General features: G+C 42.5%; 1 protein-coding gene across 1 annotated transcript in view; it reads right to left on the reverse strand.

Moving 5' to 3' along the window:
• Positions 1–2462: 2462 nt before the first annotated feature.
• Positions 2463–24218, reverse strand: part of LOC311101490 (cell surface glycoprotein MUC18-like) — a gene marked incomplete at its 5' end in the record, with an annotated part of 57037 nt that continues 35281 nt past the window's right edge. The window contains 16 exons of the mRNA XM_084142642.1: positions 2463–2587; positions 2829–2934; positions 3383–3509; positions 4517–4606; positions 5739–5753; positions 6012–6150; positions 6544–6674; positions 6846–6987; positions 10241–10356; positions 10799–10934; positions 11179–11306; positions 11673–11852; positions 12393–12480; positions 12728–12798; positions 12947–13178; positions 13679–13806. Of these exons, the coding sequence (XP_083998768.1) occupies positions 2558–2587; positions 2829–2934; positions 3383–3509; positions 4517–4606; positions 5739–5753; positions 6012–6150; positions 6544–6674; positions 6846–6987; positions 10241–10356; positions 10799–10934; positions 11179–11306; positions 11673–11852; positions 12393–12480; positions 12728–12798; positions 12947–13178; positions 13679–13806 (1859 nt within the window). The 3' untranslated portion in view covers positions 2463–2557. The remainder of the gene's footprint in view (positions 2588–2828; positions 2935–3382; positions 3510–4516; positions 4607–5738; positions 5754–6011; positions 6151–6543; positions 6675–6845; positions 6988–10240; positions 10357–10798; positions 10935–11178; positions 11307–11672; positions 11853–12392; positions 12481–12727; positions 12799–12946; positions 13179–13678; positions 13807–24218) is intronic.

Here is a 24218-nt window from a genome sequence, read left to right on the forward strand (position 1 = left end):
TGATTTTCAGGATTTTTTTTCTCATTTTGTCTGTCATAGTTGATGTGTACCTATGATGAAAATTACAGGCCTCTCTCATCTTAAGTGGGAGAACTTGCACAATTGGTGGCTGACTAAATACTTTTTTCCCCCACTGTATATATACACATATAAGCATAACATTTCAGAGGGGTTCTGTGTAAAACACCATCAGAGTTTTAACATTTAGTCCCTGTTCAGATGACTTTCATATAGTTTATATTTGCCATAGGGGAGAGGGGTAAATTGAAACATTTTTTACTTTCAGTATCACGCCATCAAGGGAAATATAGTATTCTTTCTAACAAAGATATCTACATATATGTCAGGATGTTGTGTATCCCTGGAAATAATCAGAATTAATGTACATTTTACAGTTTTGAAAACACAGCTTGTCCAAAGAAAGTGGTGTCTTGGCACAACTTACATATGGGGTAAGTTGAGCCACCTACAAATGTCTTTACTCAATGAAATATGACCACTACCTTTTTAAAAACCATGTCAATCTTTATTTCCCAAACACAAATCAACATAATCGCAATCATTTATTTTAATTTTAAATAATGTTAAGCATCTTTTAACACCGGCTTAAAACCTAACAAACACTTTGTACATGGGCCCTGTTGTTACCTCATATCCCAGCGATAATGCCTTGCATTACGCCTGGGAAGAAAACACTTACATTTGCTCAACTTGCCATTGACCATTGGCTCAATTTACCCCAAGGCAAACATTTTGACTATATTAGCCCACAGAGCTACAAGGATGTTTAGGACCTCATATTGAAGCTTATAGAGACCCCAACCGATGTATAGAACAATCTTACAATTATCTACTTTGGTTTAGATACAAGCATCATGAAACCTCTAACAAATTAATTTGACTTGGTGAAAATCTGTTTTTTGGACCAAACTTGCTTACCACTTTTTCCATGTGGTTTCTTCCTTCACAGACTTGAAATGATGACCTCTTCCTAAATATTTGGTCAAAATATTCATTTTGTGAATGGTTTCCTAGAAACAAGGGTGGCTCAACTTACACCCCACTCTCCCCTAGGTCAAAGAGCTATTTTACCTTCATAAAAAACTAGCTAACATTTCACTCGCATTACACACGCAAACACCCCTTCACCTAACTTAAACCAGAGATTCACAGACAAAACCAACAAAATATGAAAAAAAATCATAAACACAACAAAATCAGTGCACTGGACATTCTCACAAATAACGATAAAACAAGTGTGAAAAAAAGGAAGCTATACCGCTAGCTGTAGAATAAGAGGCTGAATGTATAAGGCAGACAGACGTTTACGAACAGAAACTGGAAACATATCCGTGTGATTCTAACCTCTTATTTACAAACAGTACGAGAACTAAACAGCAGTTTATGGAAGAAGAAAAAGTAACCAATGACACTTTGGCTTCATCGGAGCTCTGCTATTGGCTTTTGTAGTACAAAAGAACCCAATCCTGAACTGATAGGAATGGGGACCCCTTATCCATGGATATTTCACCACGTATCCTTCCTTCCATGAAGTTATCACTGATTTGACCTGATTGGATAGGCCTTCACCTATCCAAGTCATGTCAGCTCAGTGATTACTCCAATGAAGGAAAGAAGGAGGGATGTATTCAAACAGGGCCCATCTCCCATAAGATAACAGAGGATGAGACAAGGCCTTACATGTTCATTCACAAAGCCCAAAACAAAGGGAAAACAAGTCTAAGGTTAGTTTCAGTGTTAAGTAAAAGCTACTAAAAAAAATAAAAAATAATAATAACATATCAACGATTCACAACCGATACTGGAGTTCACCTTCAGAACATAGCTCTAAAGGTTGGATGTTGGTTTACATTGGTAGATTAAGCAGGCTGTATACATGTAGACATGGTAGGTAAGCCCGTCAACATGCACCCATGGTTTCAGTGTACAGACTTTAGCAAAGTAGGAAGTAAAGGCAGCCAATCACGTGCAGAACAACAGCAGGTGGACCTCTAGAGGAAAGCTGCAGAGCTTCTCTCCAGCAAAAAGCAACAAACCCAAAACAAACAAACTCTTAGCCATGTCTTTTTAAAAGGTTTTTCTCAGGTTATTTTAAATAAAGAAATAAAGAGCAGTGCCAGGCTGATCTTCAGTGATTGGTTGCCCGAGTTGTCATTTGGATTAAGGAACATATATAACAAACAGTCCTTCTTATTTTGTGCTCTAACTGGATTTTATGGGTGCATAGAATAACCACATTCATGAAAATTGCTAGGCTGATCCCAGATCTGTATGTGCTTAGGCCAGCTTCTCTGTCATGTTGTTTGTTATGCATATGAAAAACATGACAAAGTATGAAATAGCATGACTTAAGATAACATAGCCACTGCCATGCTAAAGAACTATGAATCTGGGAACAGGTTAGAGAACTGCAGCATATATCATATGAGTTGTCCTGGGAGTTGTAGGCTACAAGGCATCAAAGGATCCATCCCACCCTGAGAGAGTGAACTGGACTGGGAGCAGCTGCAGCAGTCGCCCCCTCACACAGCCACGCTCACTTCTGCACGTCCATATACTTATCACCCTTTACTCCAGAGGACAAACACACACACACACACACACACAGAAGCGAAACAATGTGTAACTGTGCTAATGGATTGTATCATAGGACAGCTGGTAAGGAACATTCAACACCTTCAACACAACATCGCATTGTATTAACCACTAAAGTTCAGATACTAAAAGATACAATTTTAACTATCATTTTGATGAGTAGTTGTACAATTTATAAGGATGGTAAAAAAATAGCCAGTGTCCATAGTTACCTGGTCACTAGGGGGCTTCTTGTCTCCGTTGACACCTAAAAGCACGGCCTCCTCTGTGTTGTCACTCTTCATCTCCACCACGATGCTGCCCTTATTCGGTTTGGTACTAGAGGGACAGCTCAGAGTCACCGGCATGACCAATGTATTACCTTTTCACACTACTATGCCAAGACAACCCGAGCTGGCCTGTTTATGACTCCACCATAGTTGCGATACTAAAAAGGACAATAAACTATCCCAGTCAGCACAGTACGGTTCGGGTCAGCACGATAGTGTGAAAAGGGTATCTGATAGCAACGATAATGACACATCAGGTAAAATCAGGAAGAAAAAAACACATCAATGGCAATGAGCTATTTTAGAGGTACCTCTGAGGCATATCCAACAAATTATTTGATTCCAAATAAGGTTGCAAAATTACAAAAACTTTCCCCAAAATCCACAGCTCTTCCAGCAATTCTGGTTGGAGGATTCCTGGAAAACCTGGGAATTTTGAGAATGCTTCTGGAATTTTGCAAACCTGAAATAAAGAAAAAAATGTGGAAAACGCTTACAGATCCTGCTTGCCCGAACGCCCACATGGGATCTTGCCCTTCATGTGCAGGAAGTACAGCACACTGCCAAGGATAGCCAGCAGGAGAATACAGATGATGATGACAGCGATGATCACACCGCTGCCCTCTGGTGGGACAAAGAAGAAGAGGCGGAACCACGGGTCATTTCCTGTCCGGTAATTGCTTTATGATAACATTGTCCTCTTAAGGAGTTTCTGATGATGCTTGTGCAGTGTGTGTGTGTGCATGCGTGCGTGGGGGGTCGCTTGCATCATTCAGAGACAGCATGCACAGGTGGTGGTGGTGATGAACAGGCGTGCAGTCTCTGACCAGGTTGTTCATCATGGAAGAAGTTCTTTATTGAGGACTAAAGATCAGTCAGAAGAAACACTTTCCAGAGTTGGGCTGCTTGGTTTCTCTGTCAGAGAATACCAACCAGAACTACAGAAAGAGGCAGCATGACAAAGGGAGAGAGAAAGAGTAAGGGAAGGTAAAGAGGTGGATGGGTGCACTTGGGGATGGACCTGTAGATGGATGCAGATGTAGATGGGTGGATCCATTTCCATCAAGGGAGAGAATGGGTGATACCACTCCATTCTCTCAGGAGGGGGTTTGTACTCAAAATGCACAAGATGCAAATTAAACTTTTCAGCCTGGTTTAACTTTGTTTTTTCTAATTATGTTTTTCGATGATTCATGAAGCATCATACAGAGAAAATATTAAAATGATACAATTGTAACTAACAATGTATGATGATCAAAAATAAAATAATTATAGATTTCATAATTTTCCACTTGATCATTTATAAGTATCTCTCCACATAGATAAAGTTGTGTAATACGGTACATTTTCATACAGTATTACAAAGTCACAAACAGAGAGATCCTATTAAATTATTAATTATTCCATATGTCACAGGTGTTGAGTAGTGAGTACAAAGCCCTCCCCTGCATAGAGAACGAGGGTGCTGTGGCGCGAAAGAGAGAGTGTGCAGGCTGTGGAGGGTGATGGTGGTGGTGGGGGGGATCAGTCTAGGCAGTGTGAACTAGATGGAGCGAGGGGTGGGCAGGGCAGCCTTCTAAGCGTGTTAGGTGGGTGTCAACATCAAGACCCAGGACCAGGAAGTCACAAACCTTTCTTGACTCTCTTCGGAGGAGTTACTGGGGTTACTGTTGTTACCGGCACTGGAGCTCCCACTGTTATTGGCGCTGATGGAGTTTTTACTAGACAAACCACACGGACACAGTTATCACGATAATACAGCAGCTCTATGGCAACCTAACACTGTTAACCATTGTGTAACAACCGCCTTGTCTACTTAGCATGGCCCTAATCACTTAGCTCCTCGTTACAAACACAGATAGGCAGGAGACAGGAACCAGGAAAGGCTCTACAGTCTGCACCCCCCAAAAAATACCATAATCATTTCCAGGAGCGGCAGCACTGGCCATTTAATCAAATTTAGTCTGCAAATAAAACAACAGCAAACAGGATTTTCCCTCAGAGGGACGAAGGCAAAGATTTCCTGGCATGACGTGAGCGGTCCGCAGAGGCAATGGGAGTCAGGAGACTGTGTTGAGTGCACTTTAACCATCAGCGCACAGCTACAGTTTCAGCCTCGCTCCTGATCTGTGTGCAAACAAGACAGCTGTAGGCTATCTTTATGCAATAGGGCGATATGCAGCCATTTAGTGAACATAGTCCGAAATAGGATGACAGCGTAGTAAGAGTTCTTTGGCTGGTTTCCTGGACCCAAATTGAGCCTAATCCTGGACTAAAAAGCATGCTCAATGACAGCCCAGAATCTCCATTGAAATAGATTTTTAGTCCAGCTCAGGACTAGGCTTAATCTATCTGTGTCCGGGAAGCCGGCCCATAAAGATGGATCAACACATGGAAAATACATTTCTCAACCATGACCGTCCTCATCAGTAGAAACCTTAATGCACCCATAAAGACCATTTCATTATAGATTTTAATTAAGATTTTGGTAATTTCTAAAAGCACCCGTCACATTTTTCATTTTCTTTTAAAAAAATTCTGCCTGACTCAGAAAGCTAAACTAGACAATAAACCGCTCAACCACAAAATTGGGAAAATCTGATTGAGCACAGGGTGTGCGCTTGATTGATAAATGAAGTTCCTTGTTGCAATACCATGGTCGTTTTTATTGCAGTCACGCTGCATAGGTAATCAGATCTCACAATGCTTGGCAAATGTTAAACATCCCATTGATGTGATATAATGATCTTCAGGAATGTGCAGCACAACTGCAGTGAAGACGATGTGGAACTCAACCAATGCCATAGCAGTGATGACAGTGAGTGTTATCTACTAAAAGAGTGGTACACTTACCTGTAGTACTGGGAGCTGACGAGGTCGTTTGGACCATTGAAAACAGGCAAAGGGAGAGTGACACTCTCCTGTTAGCGCACTGACAGTTTGAGGAAAACTAGGAGCAGCTTTACTAAAGATGATTTGAAGCTCAGGTTCAAGTTTTCTGTCATTTAGTTTCTGTCGGTCGTTAGTATATTCTGCCTGTTAATTTTCTCTTAACAGTCAAACCGGACATGTTGACATAAAATATACAAGACATGACAAATAAGACAGTGGACAGACAGAACTTACTGGCTTTGATGCTGAAGGAGATGGAGTCTGTGCCATGGTTGTTGGAGGCGTTGCAGTAGGCTGTGATATCAGAGGTCACCTTGACGCTCACCACACTGAGAACCTCATCCTCTGTCTGTCTGTGGGACACCTTCAGGATCTAGCACAAACAGGGAAATAAAGCACAGGTAAGACCAGAAACCGAAACATTGGGTGTGTCCCAAATGACATCCTATTCCCTATAAAGCGCACTACTTTTGCCCAGAGCCCTATGGGCCCTGGTCAAAAGTAGTGCACTACAATGGGAAAAGGTGGTCATTTGGGACAAACAATAAACATTATTGACAAATGCAGATATGTCGGTTCAGAAAGGAATGTTGAACGTGAGTTGCTTTGTCTATTAACATTGTTACAGGAAATGACCCAGGTAGCCAGGATCGGAACAGATCTGTGCATAAATAGATCAAAAGAAGAAGTCTAAGCATTGTCTGTATGAACTGACCCAGAGAAGCCCTCTTTTCCTGCTGGTCTGTCTGTCTGTCTACCTGTCTACCTGTGATTGGTCAGAGGAGCTCCAGGTGATGACAGGGGTTGGGTATCCTCTAACGTGGCAGCTCAGCTTGAGGGACTTCTCTGTGCTCTCCTCCAGGACTGTGTCTGCTGACTCCTTGATCTCTGGGGGTCCTGCACGGGAGAGGGGGAGGGTTAGTTGTGTGTTTGTGTGTGTATATGTGTGTGTTTGTGTGTGTGTGTGTGTGTGTGTGTGTGTGTGTGTGTGTGTGTGTGTGTGTGTGTGTGTGTGTGTGTGTGTGTGTGTGTGTGTGTGTGTGTGTGTGTGTGTGTTTGTAGGCTCACCCTGTACGAGGACATGTAAAGAGCCACTTGTCTCCAGTCCTTTCAGTGAAGGCACCTTCACCAAACACACATACGTCCCCGCCATGTCAAACACAGCGTCCTTCAGGGTCAGTGTGTGGCCCTCTGCAACTTTTTCTCCTTTCTAGACACACACACACACACACACACACACACACACACACACACACACACACACACACACACACACACACACACACACACACACGCGCACACAATAGAAATCAAGCACAGCCACACCTCTTAAAGAACATTTAGGAGATTTGAAAGACACAGGGAGATTCGAAAGACATACTCGAGACAGATATCAGGGGGTTGTGGGAGCTGTTTAGTTAGACATTATTGATCATAGTCTGCTGCTGAAAAACATATATGTTATGGCTTTCCTTCCTCTGCCATATCATGGATCGAGATTTACCTATCTAACAGAACACAGTGGGAGTTATTTAATGGAAGCCTCTAATGTAAACCAGGTAGAGTTTGGTATATGTCAAGGTAGCTGTCTTGGCACCTTACTTTATTCATTTTTTTACTAATGCCTACCACTAGTACGAGTATTTTTATTTATTTAACCTTTATTTAACCAGGTAAGCCAGTTGAGAACAAGTTCTCATTTACAACTGTGACCTGGCCAAGATAAAGCAAAGCAGTGCGATAAAAACAACAACACAGAGTTTTACATATGGGGTAAACAAAACATAAAGTCAAAAATACAACAGAAAATATATATACAGTGTGTGCGAATGTAGTAAGTTATGGAGGTAAGGCAATAAAAAAATAGGCCATAGTGCAAAAATATTTACAATTTCGTAATTAACACTGGAATGATAGATGTGCAAAAGATGATGTGCAAATAGAGATACTGGGGTGCAAATTAGCAAAATAAATAACAATATGGGGATGAGGTAGTTGGGTGGGCTAATTTCAGAATGGCTGTGTACAGGTGCAGTGATCGGTAAGCTGCTCTGACAACTGACGCTTGAAGTTAGTGAGGGAGATAAGAGTCTCCAGCTTTAGAGATTTTTGCAGTTCGTTCCAGTCATTGGCAGCAGAGAACTGGAAGGAATGGCGGCCAAAGGAGGTGTTGGCTTTGGGGATGACCAGTGAGATATACCTGCTGGAGCGCAGACTACGGGTGGGTGTTGCTATGCTGATTTTGTACGTTTGCCCACTGACAAAGACATGATCAGTCTATAATTTTAATGGTAGGTTTATTTGAACAGTGAGAGACAGAATAACAACAACAAAATCCTGAAAAACGCATGTCAAAAATGTTATAAATTGATTTGCATTTTAATGAGGGAAATAAGTATTTGACCCCTCTGCAAAACATGACTTAGTACTTGGTGGCAAAACCCTTGTTGGCAATCACAGAGGTCAGACGTTTCTTGTAGTTGGCCACCAGGTTTGCACACATCTCAGGAGGGATTTTGTCCCACTCCTCTTTGCAGATCTTCTCCAAGTCATTAAGGTTTCGAGGCTGACGTTTGGCAACTCGAACCTTCAGCTCCCTCCACAGATTTCACAGAATCAGCACGGGATCAAATACTTTTTTCCCTCACTGTATGTAGTGAGGGCCAGCCAACAAGAGCGTACAGGTCACAATGGTAGGTAGTATATGGGGCTTTGGTGACAAAACGGATGGCACTGTGATAGACTACATCCAATTTGCTGAGTAGAGTGTTGGAGGCTATTTTGTAAATGACATCGCCAAAGTCAAGGATCGGTAGGATAGTCAGTTTTACGAGGGCATGTTTGGCAGCATGAGTGAAGGAGGCTTTGTTGCGAAATAGGAAGCCGATTCTAGATCTAACTTTTGATTGGAGATGCTTAATGTGAGTCTGGAAGGAGAGTTTACAGTCTAACCAGACACCTAGGTATTTGTAGTTGTCCACATACTCTAGGTCAGACCTGCCGAGAGTAGTGATTCTAGTCGGGTGGGCGGGTGCAAGCAGCGTTCGGTTGAAGAGCATGCATTTAGTTTTACTACGGCTACGGAAGGAGTGTTGTATGGCGTTGAAGCTCGTTTGGAGGTTTGTTAACACAGTGTCCAATGAAGGGCCAGATGTATACAAAATGGTGTCGTCCGCATAGAGGTGGATCCGAGCGTCACCAGCAGCAAGAGCGACATCATTGATATACACAGAGAATAGAGTCGGCCCGAGAATTGAACCCTGTGGCACCCCCATAGAGACGGCTAGAGGTCCAGACAACAGGCCCTCCGATTTGACACATTGAACTCTATCTGAGAAGTAGTTGGTGAACCAGGCGAGGCAGTCATTAGAGTAAAGCCTATGTGTCTATGTACGCTGATGACTCAACATTATACACATCAGCTACCACAGCAAGCGAAATCACTGCAACACTGAACAAAGAGCTGCAGTCAGTTCTGGAATGGGTGGCAAGTAATAAGCTAGTCCTAAATATAACAAAAACTAAAAGAGTTGTATTTGGGACCAAACATTAGCTAAACACTAAACCTATTCTAAATCTTGTAATGAATAATGGGGCAATTGAGCAAGTTGAGGAAACTAAACTGCTTGGTGTAACCCTAGATTGTAAACTGACATGGTCAAAACATATTGATGCAACGGTAGGTAAATGGGGAGAGGTCTGTCTATGATAAAGTGCTGCTTTGATTTCTTGACATCACAATCAACAAAATAGTCCTAAGGCCTTAGTTTTACCACAGCTGGACTACTGCCCAGTTATATGGTCAAGTGCCACAAAGAAGAACAGTGGCAAATTGACTGCATCACTCCTTGTCTTTGTGAGAGGTATTGCCATGTTGAAAGCAGCTAATACACAGCTCAGACACCCATACATACCCCACAAGACATGCCACCAGGGGTCTCTTCACAGTCTCCAAGTCCAGAACAGACTCTGGGAAACGTGCAGTACTATATATAGCCATGACTACATGGAACTGTCTTCCACATCAAGTAACTCAAGCGAGCAGTAAAATCAGATAAAAAAACGGATAAAACAACACCTCATGGCACAACACAGAATGTGAAGAGACACACACACACAAACACACACGCATACACACACACTCTAAAACACACTCTACACACACACAAATTGTAATGTTGAGGTATTGTGGATTTTATATTGTACATTTGTATTAAGAGAGTAATAATATATATTGTATGATGTACTGTTTTATTTAAGATGTAGGCTGTTGTTGTGTTTTGTTGTGAGGTAATTGATTTAACCCTGTTTGGACCCCAGGAAGAGTATGGGGATCCTAATAAATACTAAATACTACATATCAGCATAGCTAGATTGCCTCTAAAAATGAAATATACAGTAACATAATGTAATATAACTGTGTAGGAGTATAGCGTTTGGCTCAGTGGCCTACTGTAATTTACCTTGAACCATTCAGTGTGTGTGGGCAGGGAGGACAGGGCGTTGCAGGTGGCAATCAGCTCCTCTCCCTGGGCCATGACATGGGTGTCTTTGGGAATCAACACAGCCGGGTCGAGATCTATAGACACACAACATCCACTGTTAAGAACACTGCTACACTACTCTATATACAGTAGGCCAATGTTAGTAACCAGATCGAAGGGGCAATGGTATACATTGTTCCCATTCAGTTTCACAGTCGCGACCCACAGTTTGAGAACCAGTGCACTACATTACACTACATTTCACTACTAATGCAATAATTAGGCCAGGAGTCAGTGAATAACTCTAGGCCCTTGTAATAGATCATAACGAGGGTCCAACTCCTGATGCTACTAATATGAAAAATGTATGCACTCACTAAAACTGTAAAGTCACTCTGGATAAGAGCGTCTGCTAAATGACTAAAATGTAAAATGTAAAATGTAAATAATTACTAATAAGTGGTGGTGGGGGGATAAGTCCCAGAAATGTCTACCGGGCAGTACAGGACAGTTGTACCAGAGGAACGTCTCACTCACAGTCGACAAAGAGCTCTGTGTGCGCTAGGGTTTCTTCATATGTGTCCAGGTCCAGTGCGCCACACGTGATGTTGCCGTTGCTTAGCCGCGTCACGTCTTTCAGGACCAATACGTTCAGCTCAGATTTCAGCTCCTCCTACAGAGAGGGAGTGGCATTTATACCACACATCAACAGTGATGTGTATGAACACAGACATGCACGTACACACACATACACACAGTGACACACACACAATCCACATCCACAGGTATAGGCACATCCAATCACTTACAGTAAATACATGCATAAATGTATATAGTTCTGTTTATGGTTGGAGACACAGAAAGCATTTTATTTTGTATTTTTACATGGGACTAGGAGATAGGCATGGGTTTCTTACCATATTGTGCATGAATGTAAAGGGTGGTTGAGGATTCCCGTCGGCACGGCAATGAATCTCAACTGTGTCCCCTTCTTTGACACGCCCCTTCGGTGACTCCACCCACACATCAAGAGAAGTGGTTGGATCTGAAGAGATTTTACATTTATTTAATTGAACCTTTATTTATCCAGGCAAGTCAGCGAGATGTAAGACCTAATTCGTGTTAACAAAGATGACCTGAAAAGTGGCAAGTGTGGCCATATAAAGTACAGTACGGGACAAGAGAGACTTCACAACTTGACAGAAACACGTGGCGACAGCACAAACAATCAGAAAATAAAAACGTTGCACTGTAGCATAGTTGCTTGTATTTATGATTCATACTTCTCGTTGAGACTGAACAAGATTTGAGACGGCACTGTACTTGTGTAAGTCTGTGACTGTGCATGTGTATAGTTTTCTACTGTCTCCATTTGAGGGGGACACATTAAGAGGGTGCACAGTAGACTCACAGTGGACAGTGATGTTGATCTTGTTGGTCTCTGTCATCTTGGTTCCACCAGGGACAAGGTAGCTGACTTCGCAGTAGAAGAACGAATCCTTGTCTTCCTTGACCACATTCAGGTGAAGGTCACTCTGGACAGTGTACAGACCACTGGACTCCTTAGTGACCAGGGTCACCACACTGACCACTTTGAGACAAGCAGCACATATGGAAAACAGAGAACTTGAGTTACTGTAGAAGTGTAGCTGCTTGCACATGTTGATGTATCCCCAGTGGCCAGGTTGGGGAGAGAATACATGGGGTAGTTTACTATCACTTCCTTTCATTTTCTATTTTTAAATACCGTTTTTAAAAATTAATATTTCAGCTCAAATCCACATCTCAGGCACATGAAACAGACATCTATTTTTCCAACAGGCATGATCCGTGTCATATTAATCACTGATCTTTGTTCTTCAAGGTCACTGTCAAATTCTTGACCGACATCAATCTCCTTTTCGTCTTTGATAGCAGATAAAATATGTTCTTCCTTGTGAGATCTGAGGCATGTTTACAACATTCTAAATGTGTTTATAATGTGTTTGTTATTGTCAATTTGCCCACACAAAAAGCAGGAAGAGCATGAAGCAGATGTGGAATTGCTAGCTGTTATTATCAACTCTGTTTCACATAGCGTAGATACTAATGTGTCCATGGACACTGTGGTCCAAACCTTGGTGTTACTCACCGCCTGGCGTGTTCTGCAGTGAGCTCTGGTCACGGTACCAAGTGATGTTGGGCCTGGGGTAGCCGTTCTTAGCCTCACAGCTCCCTATCTGTGGAGAAAGATGACGTTACACGGTCAGTGTAAACCCTTTTCTCCTGAAAACCATGTACTCTATATAAAAAGCTTCATTTTAAATGTTTTTTACAATAAAACCGACATACTTTGCATTTCGCTAAAGGTCAGCGTTACAAGCCCTCAAAAGTTACAAGCCCTTACCTTATCCCTATGCTATCCCCTGAAGTCCTCACTGACCGTAGCTATCGCTAACAATGTGTTGTTTGTTTGTTTGTTTTTACCTTAGATGGGTTCTTATTGCTGACAGAGATCCCAGAGTGCACCCCCTCGATGATTGGACGATCAGGTGACTCTAGAGTGGAACAATGGATGACACCACATTGGGAGCAATAGCTAGAATACTGCAGCTTTATAAGCATGCCACATGCTTTTTATTCCAGGACTAAGCTAAATCTGGGTCCAGGAAACTGGCCCTAGAAATGGGTGCATCACACTCTTACCGAACACCTTGAGCATGGTGCGTCCCTCCTCGTTACCCGCTGACAGCCCGTTGACCTGGCAGATGAACTCTAGCTCATCCTCCAGCGCCACGTCCCTGATGGTCAGCACCACCTCGCTGCTCTTCCCATTCCCATTCACACTGATCTTGTCTGTGAACTGCCCGCCCCGGTCGACTACCTGTATGGTGCTGTCTCCGTAGTAGATCCTCAAGCGGACATTGGTCTTTGTGATCTACGATCCAAGCCGAAGGTCATTGTCAAAGTCAATTGGAAAACAGGGCAGAGGGACGAATCCCTGAGATCCATGGGCGTAAAGTAAATCTTTGTGCCCATGTAAATCTCCCATTTACATCAATGTTAGCTGACGCATAAATGCACAATGGATCTCAAGTTAGGACTCAGCCCAGAGAGCATGAGTTCATTTGTGAAACAGGGATCTGAGATGTAAGGGATGTGTTAGCCTGGTTGTCAGATCTGTTGGTCTTTAGCCAACTGCTAACAGAGTTAGCTAAAGCACTAACAGTGTGTGTGTGTGTGTGTGTGTGTGTGTGTGTGTGTGTGTGTGTGTGTGTGTGTGTGTGTGTGTGTGTGTGTGTGTGTGTGTGTGTGTGTGTGTGTGTGTGTGTGTGTGTGTGTGTGTGTGTGTGTGTGTGTGCGTGTGCATGTGCGTGCATGTGCATGTGTGTGTGCGCGTGTGTCCATGCGCATGCATTTGTGTGTGGGACTACTCACCATGTACCACTGGATAATGACGTCGTCGGGGCTGTCTGAGACCGTGAACATGCAGGTGATCTGGGCCGTGTCCCTCAGGAACACCTCCACTCTGTCCTCCATGTTCACCTCCACCTTGGCCCAGGTTGCTGTAGAGACACAGAGAGACAAGGCACATGTATGAGATCATTTACATTGCAGGCAGACTGTGTAGAATCAGTCACGTTTAAAGACACTTTTCACAATGACGTGAAAGTTTGTAGCTTTGATTATACTTTAGTAATCATTTCTGTACCAACATTAAAGATGGAATCCGCAGTAGGGGGAAACAGCGCCAATGGCCGCCCCACCACCGTCTTCTATCAATGATGTCAGAGGGGGAAAAACAGTGTTGGTTGTTTGCAGTAACTTCTTTGTTGTTGTAATATCACAAATGGATGAGGCTGTTTCATCATTAAGGATTCCAGCTTTAAAGCATGCATGCACACACACACACACAGACACGCATGCACACGCACACACACAACTGCTTGGCCTGACATGGTGGGAGCTGAAAAGCTCAGAATTGTCAAAGAAAAAAGAGGCTATGACAGGAATTCTGAGAGCCCACCCGTGTCCATATTAATGTGCTGCATTCCAGTGTGTCACTGTTTAGGAAGGAAGAAAGACTCAATTTACAGACAGCATAGTGAGCCAGTGTTCGGCTCTCTCACAGAGGAATGAGAGGTTTTTCCCTCCAAGCGTGTCACAGCGTGAGGCATCGTAGGAGGACACACAGGCCAGAAGGGCCATTACAGTGAGGGAAAAAAGTATTTGATCCTCTGCTGATTTTGTACGTTTGCCCACTGACAAAGACATGATTAGTCCATAATTTTAATGGTAGGTTTATTTGAACAGTGAGAGACAGAATAATAACAACAAAATCCAGAAAAACGCATGTAAAAAATGTTATAAATTGATTTGCATTTTAATGAGGGAAATAAGTATTTGACCCCTCTGCAAAACATGACTTAGTACTTGGTGGCAAAACCCTTGTTGGTAATCACAGAGGTCAGATGTTTCTTGTAGTTGGCCACCAGGTTTGCACACATCTCAGGAGGGAGTTTGTCCCACTCCTCTTTGCAGATCTTCTCCAAGTCATTAAGGTTTCAAGGCAACTCGAATCTTCAGCTCCCTCCACAGATTTTCTATGGGATTAAGGTCTGGAGACTGGCTAGGCCACTCCAGGACCTTAATGTGCTTGTTCTTGAGCCACTCCTTTGTTGCCTTGGCTGTGTGTTTAGGGTCATTGTCATGCTGGAATACCCATCCACGACCCATTTTCAATGCCCTGGCTGAGGGAAGGAGGTTCTCACCCAAGATTTGACGGTACATGGCCCCGTCCATCGTCCCTTTGATGTGGTGAAGTTGTCCTGTCCCCTTAGCAGAAAAACACCCCCAAAGCATAATGTTTCCACCTCCATGTTTGACGGTGGGGATGGTGTTCTTGGGGTCATAGGCAGCATTCCTCCTCCTCCAAACACGGCGAGTTGAGTTGATGCCAGAGAGCTCGATGTTGGTCTCATCTGACCACAACACTTTCACCCAGTTCTCCTCTGAATCATTCAGATGTTCATTGGCAAACTTCAGACGGGCCTGTATATGTGCTTTCTTGAGTAGGGGGACCTTGCGGGCGCTGCAGGATTTCAGTCCTTCACGGCGTAGTGTGTTACCAATTGTTTTCTTGGTGACTATGGTCCCAGCTGCCTTGAGATCATTGACAAGATCCTCCCGTGTAGTTCTGGGCTGATTCCTCACCATTCTCATGATCATTGCTACTCCACGAGGTGAGATCTTGCATGGAGCCCCAGGCTGAGGGAGATTGACAGTTATTTTGTGTTTCTTCCATTTGCGAATAATCGCACCAACTGTTGTCACCTTCTCACCAAGCTGCTTGGCGATGGTCTTGTAGCCCATTCCAGCCTTGTGTAGGTCTACAATCTTGTCCCTGACATCCTTGGAGAGCTCTTTGGTCTTGGCCATGATGGAGAGTTTGGAATCTGATTGATTGATTGCTTCTGTGGACAGGTGTCTTTTATACAGGTAACAAACTGAGATTAGGAGCACTCCCTTTAAGAGTGTGCTCCTAATCTCAGCTTGTTACGTGTATAAAAGACACCTGGGAGCCAGAAATCTTTCTGATTGAGAGGGGGTCAAATACTTATTTCCCTCATTAAAATGCAAATCAATTTATAACATTTTTGACATGCATTTTTCTGGATTTTGTTGTTGTTATTCTGTCTCTCACTGTTCAAATAAACCTACCATTAAAATTATAGACTGATCATTTCTTTGTCAGCGGGCAAACGAACAAAATCAGCAGGGGATCAAATACTTTTTTCCCTCACTGTATGCACTTTACACACAATATGAAAGCATACTCCTTCCTATAGCCTCTACGTTGGCAATGACCCCTTGCTGTGCCTATAGACTTTTCTGCCCAGATCCAGCGTTAATTAGCCAGTTTCAGTAGCATGCTGTGAGTTAAGAGTTAAGAAAGAAATGTGGCAACTCAATCACGTGTGGTTTGTTAATGTGGACAGCGTGCGTGTGCCTTATTGGATGCACTGTATGTATGAGAGTCTTCATTTTCACTTTAATAGGTGAGACAGTTCACATTAACACTCACTGAGCACTTTTGACCTCAACACCACAGTGACAGCCAGGTTATTATATCTCCATCCTGCACCCACAGTAAACCCACATTACACACACACACACACTTCTCTGGGCCCACCAGAGGCTAATGGAGGAAGAAGGATGTTGTCTTATTACAGTGATTCAATTAGGCATCCCCAAAAAAAACATTTCCTGTGCATTAGCAACGTAACAACAGGCCAATGCTGACTCACTCTGAACAGGCTCTCAGAGTGACGAGGGGTCAGGTAGTCAGTCATCATGCTCCGATTCTGAAGCTATCCTCTCTACATAGACGGATGTCCAGCTTTTGTTTTGTAGCAGCATGTGTTGCATGTGTCACTTTTGTCCCGTGTCATGAGAACCTTGTCTAATTGCAGATTGATGCTTTCATTCTCAACCGAAGACGTTTGAAAATGGTTGTCATGCAATCTGTTGATGGTTTAAGCCAAAGTTTTCCACATAGTTGTATTTACAGTTACTGACAAAAACCTCAAAGACACTGCCTGTACCATAAAATATATGATGGTCGGGAGGCCAGAATGTGCAGGTTTTTAAATGTGCTTACCTAGTAGACTAGACTGGACACATTAAGAATGTCTTAAAAAAGGTTTCATTAATGTTTTCAAAGTAAAAACGTGGTTTCAAACACAGCATTGTTAGCTGCAGTCAGACTGTGGCTGGAGACCGTTGCCAGCATACCTATGAATCAACCACCTTGAACATCAGAATTGAGTCTAATTAACACAAATGAGTCTGAGACATGTCTGGAGTGGGCTGACAACAACTCTGACTATTTCTAGGTGTTGACATGCTCTCTGACAGAAGACAAGAGATTAAAAGGAGTGTCATTACAGCACACTAACAAGGAAGTCACTGTTGATAGTTCAAGTGAGGACCAGAAGTGTTCCAGCTGTCCATGCTCAATCATGTGAGATCCGTGGGCTTGCCAACAAAGCTTGGCGTACTTACACCAGATAACACAAACAAGCATTTTCAGGTTAACTCTTCATTATTGTTACTCCTTTCAAAGACATGTAAAGGCAGAGCCCTCTTTTTCAGGCCATATTATATCAAACATTTTGACCTTGACGTATTTGAAGACATAACTCCTGCCTGCAAACACCTAGTGCTGAGCGATTAACTGAATTGTAGGTTAATTTTCGTTTTTTAAACAACTAATTGATGACATAGGTTCAATTATTTGAATTCCATTTGGTTCGGGTTTTTTCTGTGAGCTCAATGCGCACATCGTACAGTTTCTCTAGAGATAAATCAGATCCAACCTGAACTGTGCGATATAGTAGGGAGTTGTGGTTTCCAACAGGCCAATATTCTACATAGTTTAGTGCATAAAACGTGGTAATTAACTACAATGACCATAATCTATTGCGCATCACTTGTCCATTATGTGTTTATTTTACACCTGCTACAGAAGAGAGAAACATGCGCGATCGTGAGGTGATACAGAGATCAGCTGTTGCTTCGCGAGGTATCTCTACCTGAAAATACATTATCTAAATGATTGATAGATGGTACTCAGCAGTCATAAAAGTATGCCTTATTTACTTTGAAGAACTACGAAATAGGGATTTTGTCAGACAGCATAGGCAGCAGCTCTATAGAGATGAGATGATGACTTAGAATGAAATAATAGTCATCAAATAAAACAAATATTCACAACTGAAATATTTTATTAAAGTAAAGTAATGTGAATAAATGACAGTTAATAAGTAATAAGCAGTAATGGGCAGTCACTACCATCATGGGACTTTTATTAATTGTTTTATTTTGTGTTGTTATAACATGCAACCCACATAATGCATAGTGGATTTAATGTTTACACCGTAACAATGTTTCTTGCTCTCTCGCTCTCTCTCTGGTCCAGCTGAACCCAATCAGCCACCAGCTGCTCTATGCACACACACACAAACACACACACGTAAGCACCCACACATACGCACAAACAACACACACGCACGCTCGTGCGCACTCACTGGCCATGTCCGAATACCCATACTAGCGTACTACATACAAACTGCATACTAATTTCGGCGTTTGATCTAGTAGAATTCACTCGTCTTTTCCAACTCACGTGTTTGACAACAGCTGATTATTGATGCGCAGTACCAAAATGAACTAATGGCGGGAGTCAACGCAATCACTCATTAGATGATGCATTCGGAGTACTATTTTCGAGATTTCACATACTATAAAGCTTTCTTTTTTTTCTTCCCCTACCCTGCAGCGCAGAAAAACAGAAGACAGACAGACAGGTAGATGAGATAGGGCACTGGCTTTTCAAAGCCTGGAATGTGTTTGGATGGAAAGACACTTGGCACACTGTGCCCTACCTGCCTCCCTCCCTCCCTCCCTCTGTCTGTCTGTCTGTCTGTCTGTCTGTCTAGCCAGCCTGGCTGTAGGCCAAGCCAGCAGCTGCTGGTGAGAAGGGAAGCAGGTGTGGGGCGCTAACACACACACACCACCTCTTATCTCTTCATATACTGTATCTCCCCACCTCATCCGCTTCAAGGTCTCACCTTTCAACTAGCATAACTACTGGACCTCCACAGGATATCTGGGTTTCAACCACACTAGCCAACGACCTGCATTGTTAATGACATACTATCAGAGTCTCAGCAGTCATCTTTGGATTTAATTCTCTCCACTGAGGCTACTGATGATTTTAAAGAAATCATTATGGAGGATGTCCATGTGATTTCCTAACTGAGAGACCGGAGATCAAAGCACTGTCTGGTTCTTTGACAAGACTGCTCATCCCTGTCATCTGACTTGGGGGGCTATGGAGTGGCACAAATCCCTGCGAGGGGGAGGGTGGGGTGGTGGATTCACATCTGTGCTGAGACCCCCCCAACAACCATCCTCCACCCCTAAATAAAGCATCACCTTACCAATCAACCGTGTAACATTAGACTCAAGGAAGTTTATGCTCTGGGGGCCAGTGAACTTTGACCTGAAGACATGATTCCACCAGTAAGAAGATTACACACTTTAAAGGCAACCTACCAGATCTAACAGCATTTGAGATCGACACACATCTACACACACACACACACACACACACACACACACACACACACCACATTGCAGTACGTATATAAATGGTAAGGAATCTTTCTGCACATCCATTGGAGAGTCATTCTTCCCATTACTTTACATCTGTTTATGTTTCAATAAGTAATTGAGTATTATTCTCGAGGCAGTTGTGCAGTGAAGAATTTGTATTTGAAAACTCTTCATATAAACTGCATATAGTACCACAAAGTTTGTTTACATAACGGAATGTTCATATATAATGCCTACAATGTATTTCATCTACTCTTGATCTCACAGTCAGGCGAGTGTGTCTCTGAATAGTGTGAAGCTGTAAAATCTGGCTAGATTAATCTATTCTAAACAAGACTAGGGCTACATCTAAATATTCTTTATAATATTTTGATATCAGCTGTGGATTCTCCCCCCTAAAAATAAATCCATTCTTTATTTATAGTGGGCTCTACCATGGTCTTCTGTAAACTGAAATTTCACAAAGCTAAAATGATTAGCTAGGATGAACAGTACAGTTTAGGAACCAGGAGGATAGAAAGCAGCTATTCCATGCTTCCTGATCATTTTCCCCATGCATGTTTGTTATAGAATCTGTTCACTGCACGACATATGTTTCCATACATACTCATATACACCACTCATTGTTCATAATGACAGTTCAATTACATCTCTGTCACCTCTAAGAATAACAACACCATATCATGTGTTTGCTTACACGATATACAGTAGACACTGTACAATGCGTTGACCCCCTAAGCGTCATAAATAGACCCCTTACTTTAGTGCCGTGTCAGTGTTTGTGAGAACCTAGGAACAACATGGCTGGGTTTGTCTGGCCTGTCTGGCTCTAGACCAGGAGAGAGTTGGCACTGGACTTGGCATTGAGAGTTGGCATTTGTGGATAAACCTCCGACAGGAGAAATATTTGGCACCGGTGGAGTAACCTACTGAGAGGGCAACAAAGTTCAAGACCGTGTCAACCCAACACATAACTGCCTTCTTGTACCTTCTTGTACCTTCTTGTTCCCTGGTTGCCTTACTAGAGGTCTTAAAATCCTTAAGAGGGTAGGTCTCTCTTTGAGGCATTCCCAAATATGTAAATATAGGGCCTTGTCAAGAGCTCATCAATCAAATTAGTTCTGCTGCTTTACCCTCTGTCTGTTCTGACAGTAACCAAAGAAAGAGCTCCCCTTTTATCATCAGAACCATCAAATGCCCTTTTATCTGTCAAAAACACTGATCCTCACAGGTTACGCTGCACAGGCGTACAATTTGCAGTCAAGCATGTCTGCATAAAAGTCATATCATCAAATATGCTTTGGGCCTAGACCTTCAAAGAGAATGGCAAAGTGATCACAGGTGTGCGTACTTCAGAGCGAATGAGAAGAGGCCCACTATGAAGTATCAGACTCTAGGACTCTGGCCGTCCCCTGATAATTGCCTGGCTCATTAACTTTCAATATCCTCTTTTGGGAGAGTGAAGTTGCCCCCTTGACACTGACCTTGAGTCAATTTGGGATTTTTCCCACTAATGGGTAAGGTTAGGATTGGGGGAGGGGTAGCTGATCCTTGATATGTACCTAGCGGAAACTTCACCGCAGAGCATTTTATTAGGGTTGGGGTTCCTACAACTTCCTGCTAGGTTTTGAATAGCAACAGCAGGGTGACAACACTTATTACCTGAAAAACATGTATCACTACTAGCTATAGCCCAGGGTTTCCCAAACTCGTTCCTGGCCCCCCCCCCCCCCCCCCCCCCTGTGGGCACGTTTTGGTTTTTGTCCTAGCACTACACAGCTGATTCAAATAACCAACTCATCATCAAGCTTTGATTATTTGAATCAGTTGTGTAGTGCTAAGGCAAAAAAACTAACGTGCACCCAGGGGGGGCCCCAGGACCGAATTTGGGAAACCCTGCTATAGAGAACAGTGAGAACATACTGTATATCATTAGCATTGTAGCGAAGAATAACAACCCATATTTCACTGGTGGGACGACAAGGCTCCCTTAGATACATATGCAGTACCGTATAACATGCTACTTTTAATGTAAAAAACTACTACATAAATCAGCATCAGTGCACGAAATACACGTTCACATTACGTTAGTGTACATTGTGACATATCAAAACTGAAATACCACGTGAACAATTATTGTAATGGCAGTAGTTCTGTAAATGTCTGTAGTTTGCATTAAATTCCAACAAGTTCCAACAAAAGTGTTAAATGATGTGTTCAACAATACAGTAGCCCCTGTCTGAATAGGCGTGGCGAACAAGCAAAGCCCTTGGCCTTGGGCGTAATGGACTCAATATAAAGGACCATGAATAAGACATGCTTTCTCAATAAACTTGATACACATTGGCTACAGAATAAATACCAGCAGAAACCTTTAATAATTAAAACAAAACAGGGAGACACAGAGGGGCAAAGACATCACATAACTATTTTTATATGTCTTCACAGTAACATTGGGCCAATTCTGAAATCTCTTGAGACCTCATTACAATGTGTACGGATCCCAAATCCAGCCATCATTTAATGACACTGTGCTAGCTACGGTAGTGGCGTAACCTTGGGACAATGCTAGTGTTATGGCTGAGCTCCAACTCACCAGACCTGCTATGGATCCAACTTCACTGTGCTGAGTAAGCTGTTAGCCAGCTAGCATTAGAAGGCTGACTCCAACTTCACTGTGCTGAGTTAGCTAGCGCTGGAAGAAGCTGTGACTCAGGTGATACTTTACATGCTGAGAGATAGTACTGACATGCAAATGACGGCTGCTTGGTCACCATGACCCAAATCCTTTCCCCTGGGCTGTCATCTAATGCCTACTCTGGGGGTCAACATACCATTACAGTCCAATGATTTATAAGATAGAGGAGAGGGAGTAAACATAAGATGGAGAAATGGGACCACACACGCAACAGCAATCCTTTCTTACTCGTTCAGCAGCACCACTGTTCCAAAAATCGCCTCAGGGGTGGATTTTAAAAAAATCAACACTCTTCTATTGGTCCATCTGGATGTTGTCTTGAATGACATGTTCCATGGGGAGAAAATGTTGTGAAACAGGGAGGTACTACCTGAACCTGTCCAATAAGGTTACAGGTTTTTAGTTTTCTGTTGCACCGTTTTTTCTACGGTTTACCCTATTGAACACGACCCAGTCTAGAACATTCTCAGGCTACCACTGTGAAGAGACTGAAGACTACTACTGCAGATTCAGCAGGTTCACTGTCCTAATCGCTCTTTAAATATTGGTTATGTCTTTCATTGCCTCAAAAGAGGAACACCAAAGAGAGTTCACTGTGTTCTCCTGCTTTGATAACTTGGGAACCTATTGCTCTCTTCCACGCACACTCTCCAACACTCACTGTTTGGATAACCTCTGCATAAAAGTATGTGCTGTACATGACTTCTGACATTATGTGGGATGCGGTCAGCTTCCCATGTCTAGCTCTGACTACCACAACAAAAAAATACAAGTGAAATCATTACAAAATGGACGCAATCTCATAGCTGCAATTTAACTGCAAAGTCCGTGGGTTCCCGCCTTTTTCCTTGTCCCATGGTGGTACAAATTTCCCCTTCCATCCTCTTTCCCACATTTCGGAGAAAAAGTGGCCTCCAAAAGGATTTGTGTACTCAGGAAAAGGCTAAAATAACACTGAAGCACAGATGGGAAAGGCCCATAGGGACAATATTATTTTCCTGCAGCATTGATTGTGACGACAGAGCAAACCCCATGACATGCCTTCAGAAGTATGGGATGTATGCTGGGACTCTCTCTCACTCCGTCTCACTCTCAGTGGCAGGGGCAGGTCTAAAGATAGCCACCTCTGGAAGCAATTGGCCCATGCAGGCCGAGCCAACGTGATGATGTATTCGAGAGCGGCTCTCTCCTTTTTTGGTGTACCCTGAAAGTGGCATGAATCAATGCCAGGTAGTACACAGTACTATACAAGGGGTTGAGTGTGCCAGAGAAGCAACTGTTAACCCTTTGGGATACAGAAGGCCCCTATAAGTAATCTTTTAAAGCAGGTTTCCCCAACCCCCCCCCCGTTTCAAAGTATTCCTACGCATAATAGATTGTATACAAATGTAAGCAAGGTATTCAATTATTATGTTTTAGTCAAATATTATATCTGTTTGGGCTTCTTGCTCTCAATTTGCAATCTACAAATTATTTGTAATTATGTTCCGGCCCCCAGACCATCCGCTCAAGAAGAAATTGGTTTGGAGCCAATTTTACCGAAGGAGCTGTTCCCTATTAAAAAGTATGGGTCGAAATAGTTTTACTTCAACTTCATGCAGAGCAATGAATTGGTACAGTATGGTGACATCGAAAAACAAATGTAGCATCTTTAACAAGGGTTTTATCTTAGTATGCTAGTCCTGCAAATAGAAGCAATGTAAATGTTATTCTAAAGAAGGTACTAAGCTAACATATGGAATTGTTTTAAGATGGTCATACCATGGATTATTTAGCTATTTGATTGTGAATTTTAGGACACCTTTAGGTATAAAAAAATATATACACAAATTATTTGATAAAATATCGAATTTGGCCTTTACTACTAAAGCCCATAGAAACGCATTGAATAACACATTCATGAATTGCAAAAAAAACGGTCAAAATATTAATCATAATGAATAAGGTTTTGAAGTGTCTGTCCTATATCTAAAATATATAAGAAAGCTCAGGAAATATTTTAGTTTTTTTGATACACATACTTAACGCTTTATTTTTGTTGACACAAAACTACCTTCATACTTCCATTAGTTTTTGTATGGGTTACCTTCAGACGAGTCC

This window comes from Coregonus lavaretus (assembly GCF_964263955.1).
Source record: "Coregonus lavaretus genome assembly, chromosome: 26".
NCBI classification, from domain to species: Eukaryota; Metazoa; Chordata; class Actinopteri; order Salmoniformes; family Salmonidae; genus Coregonus; species Coregonus lavaretus.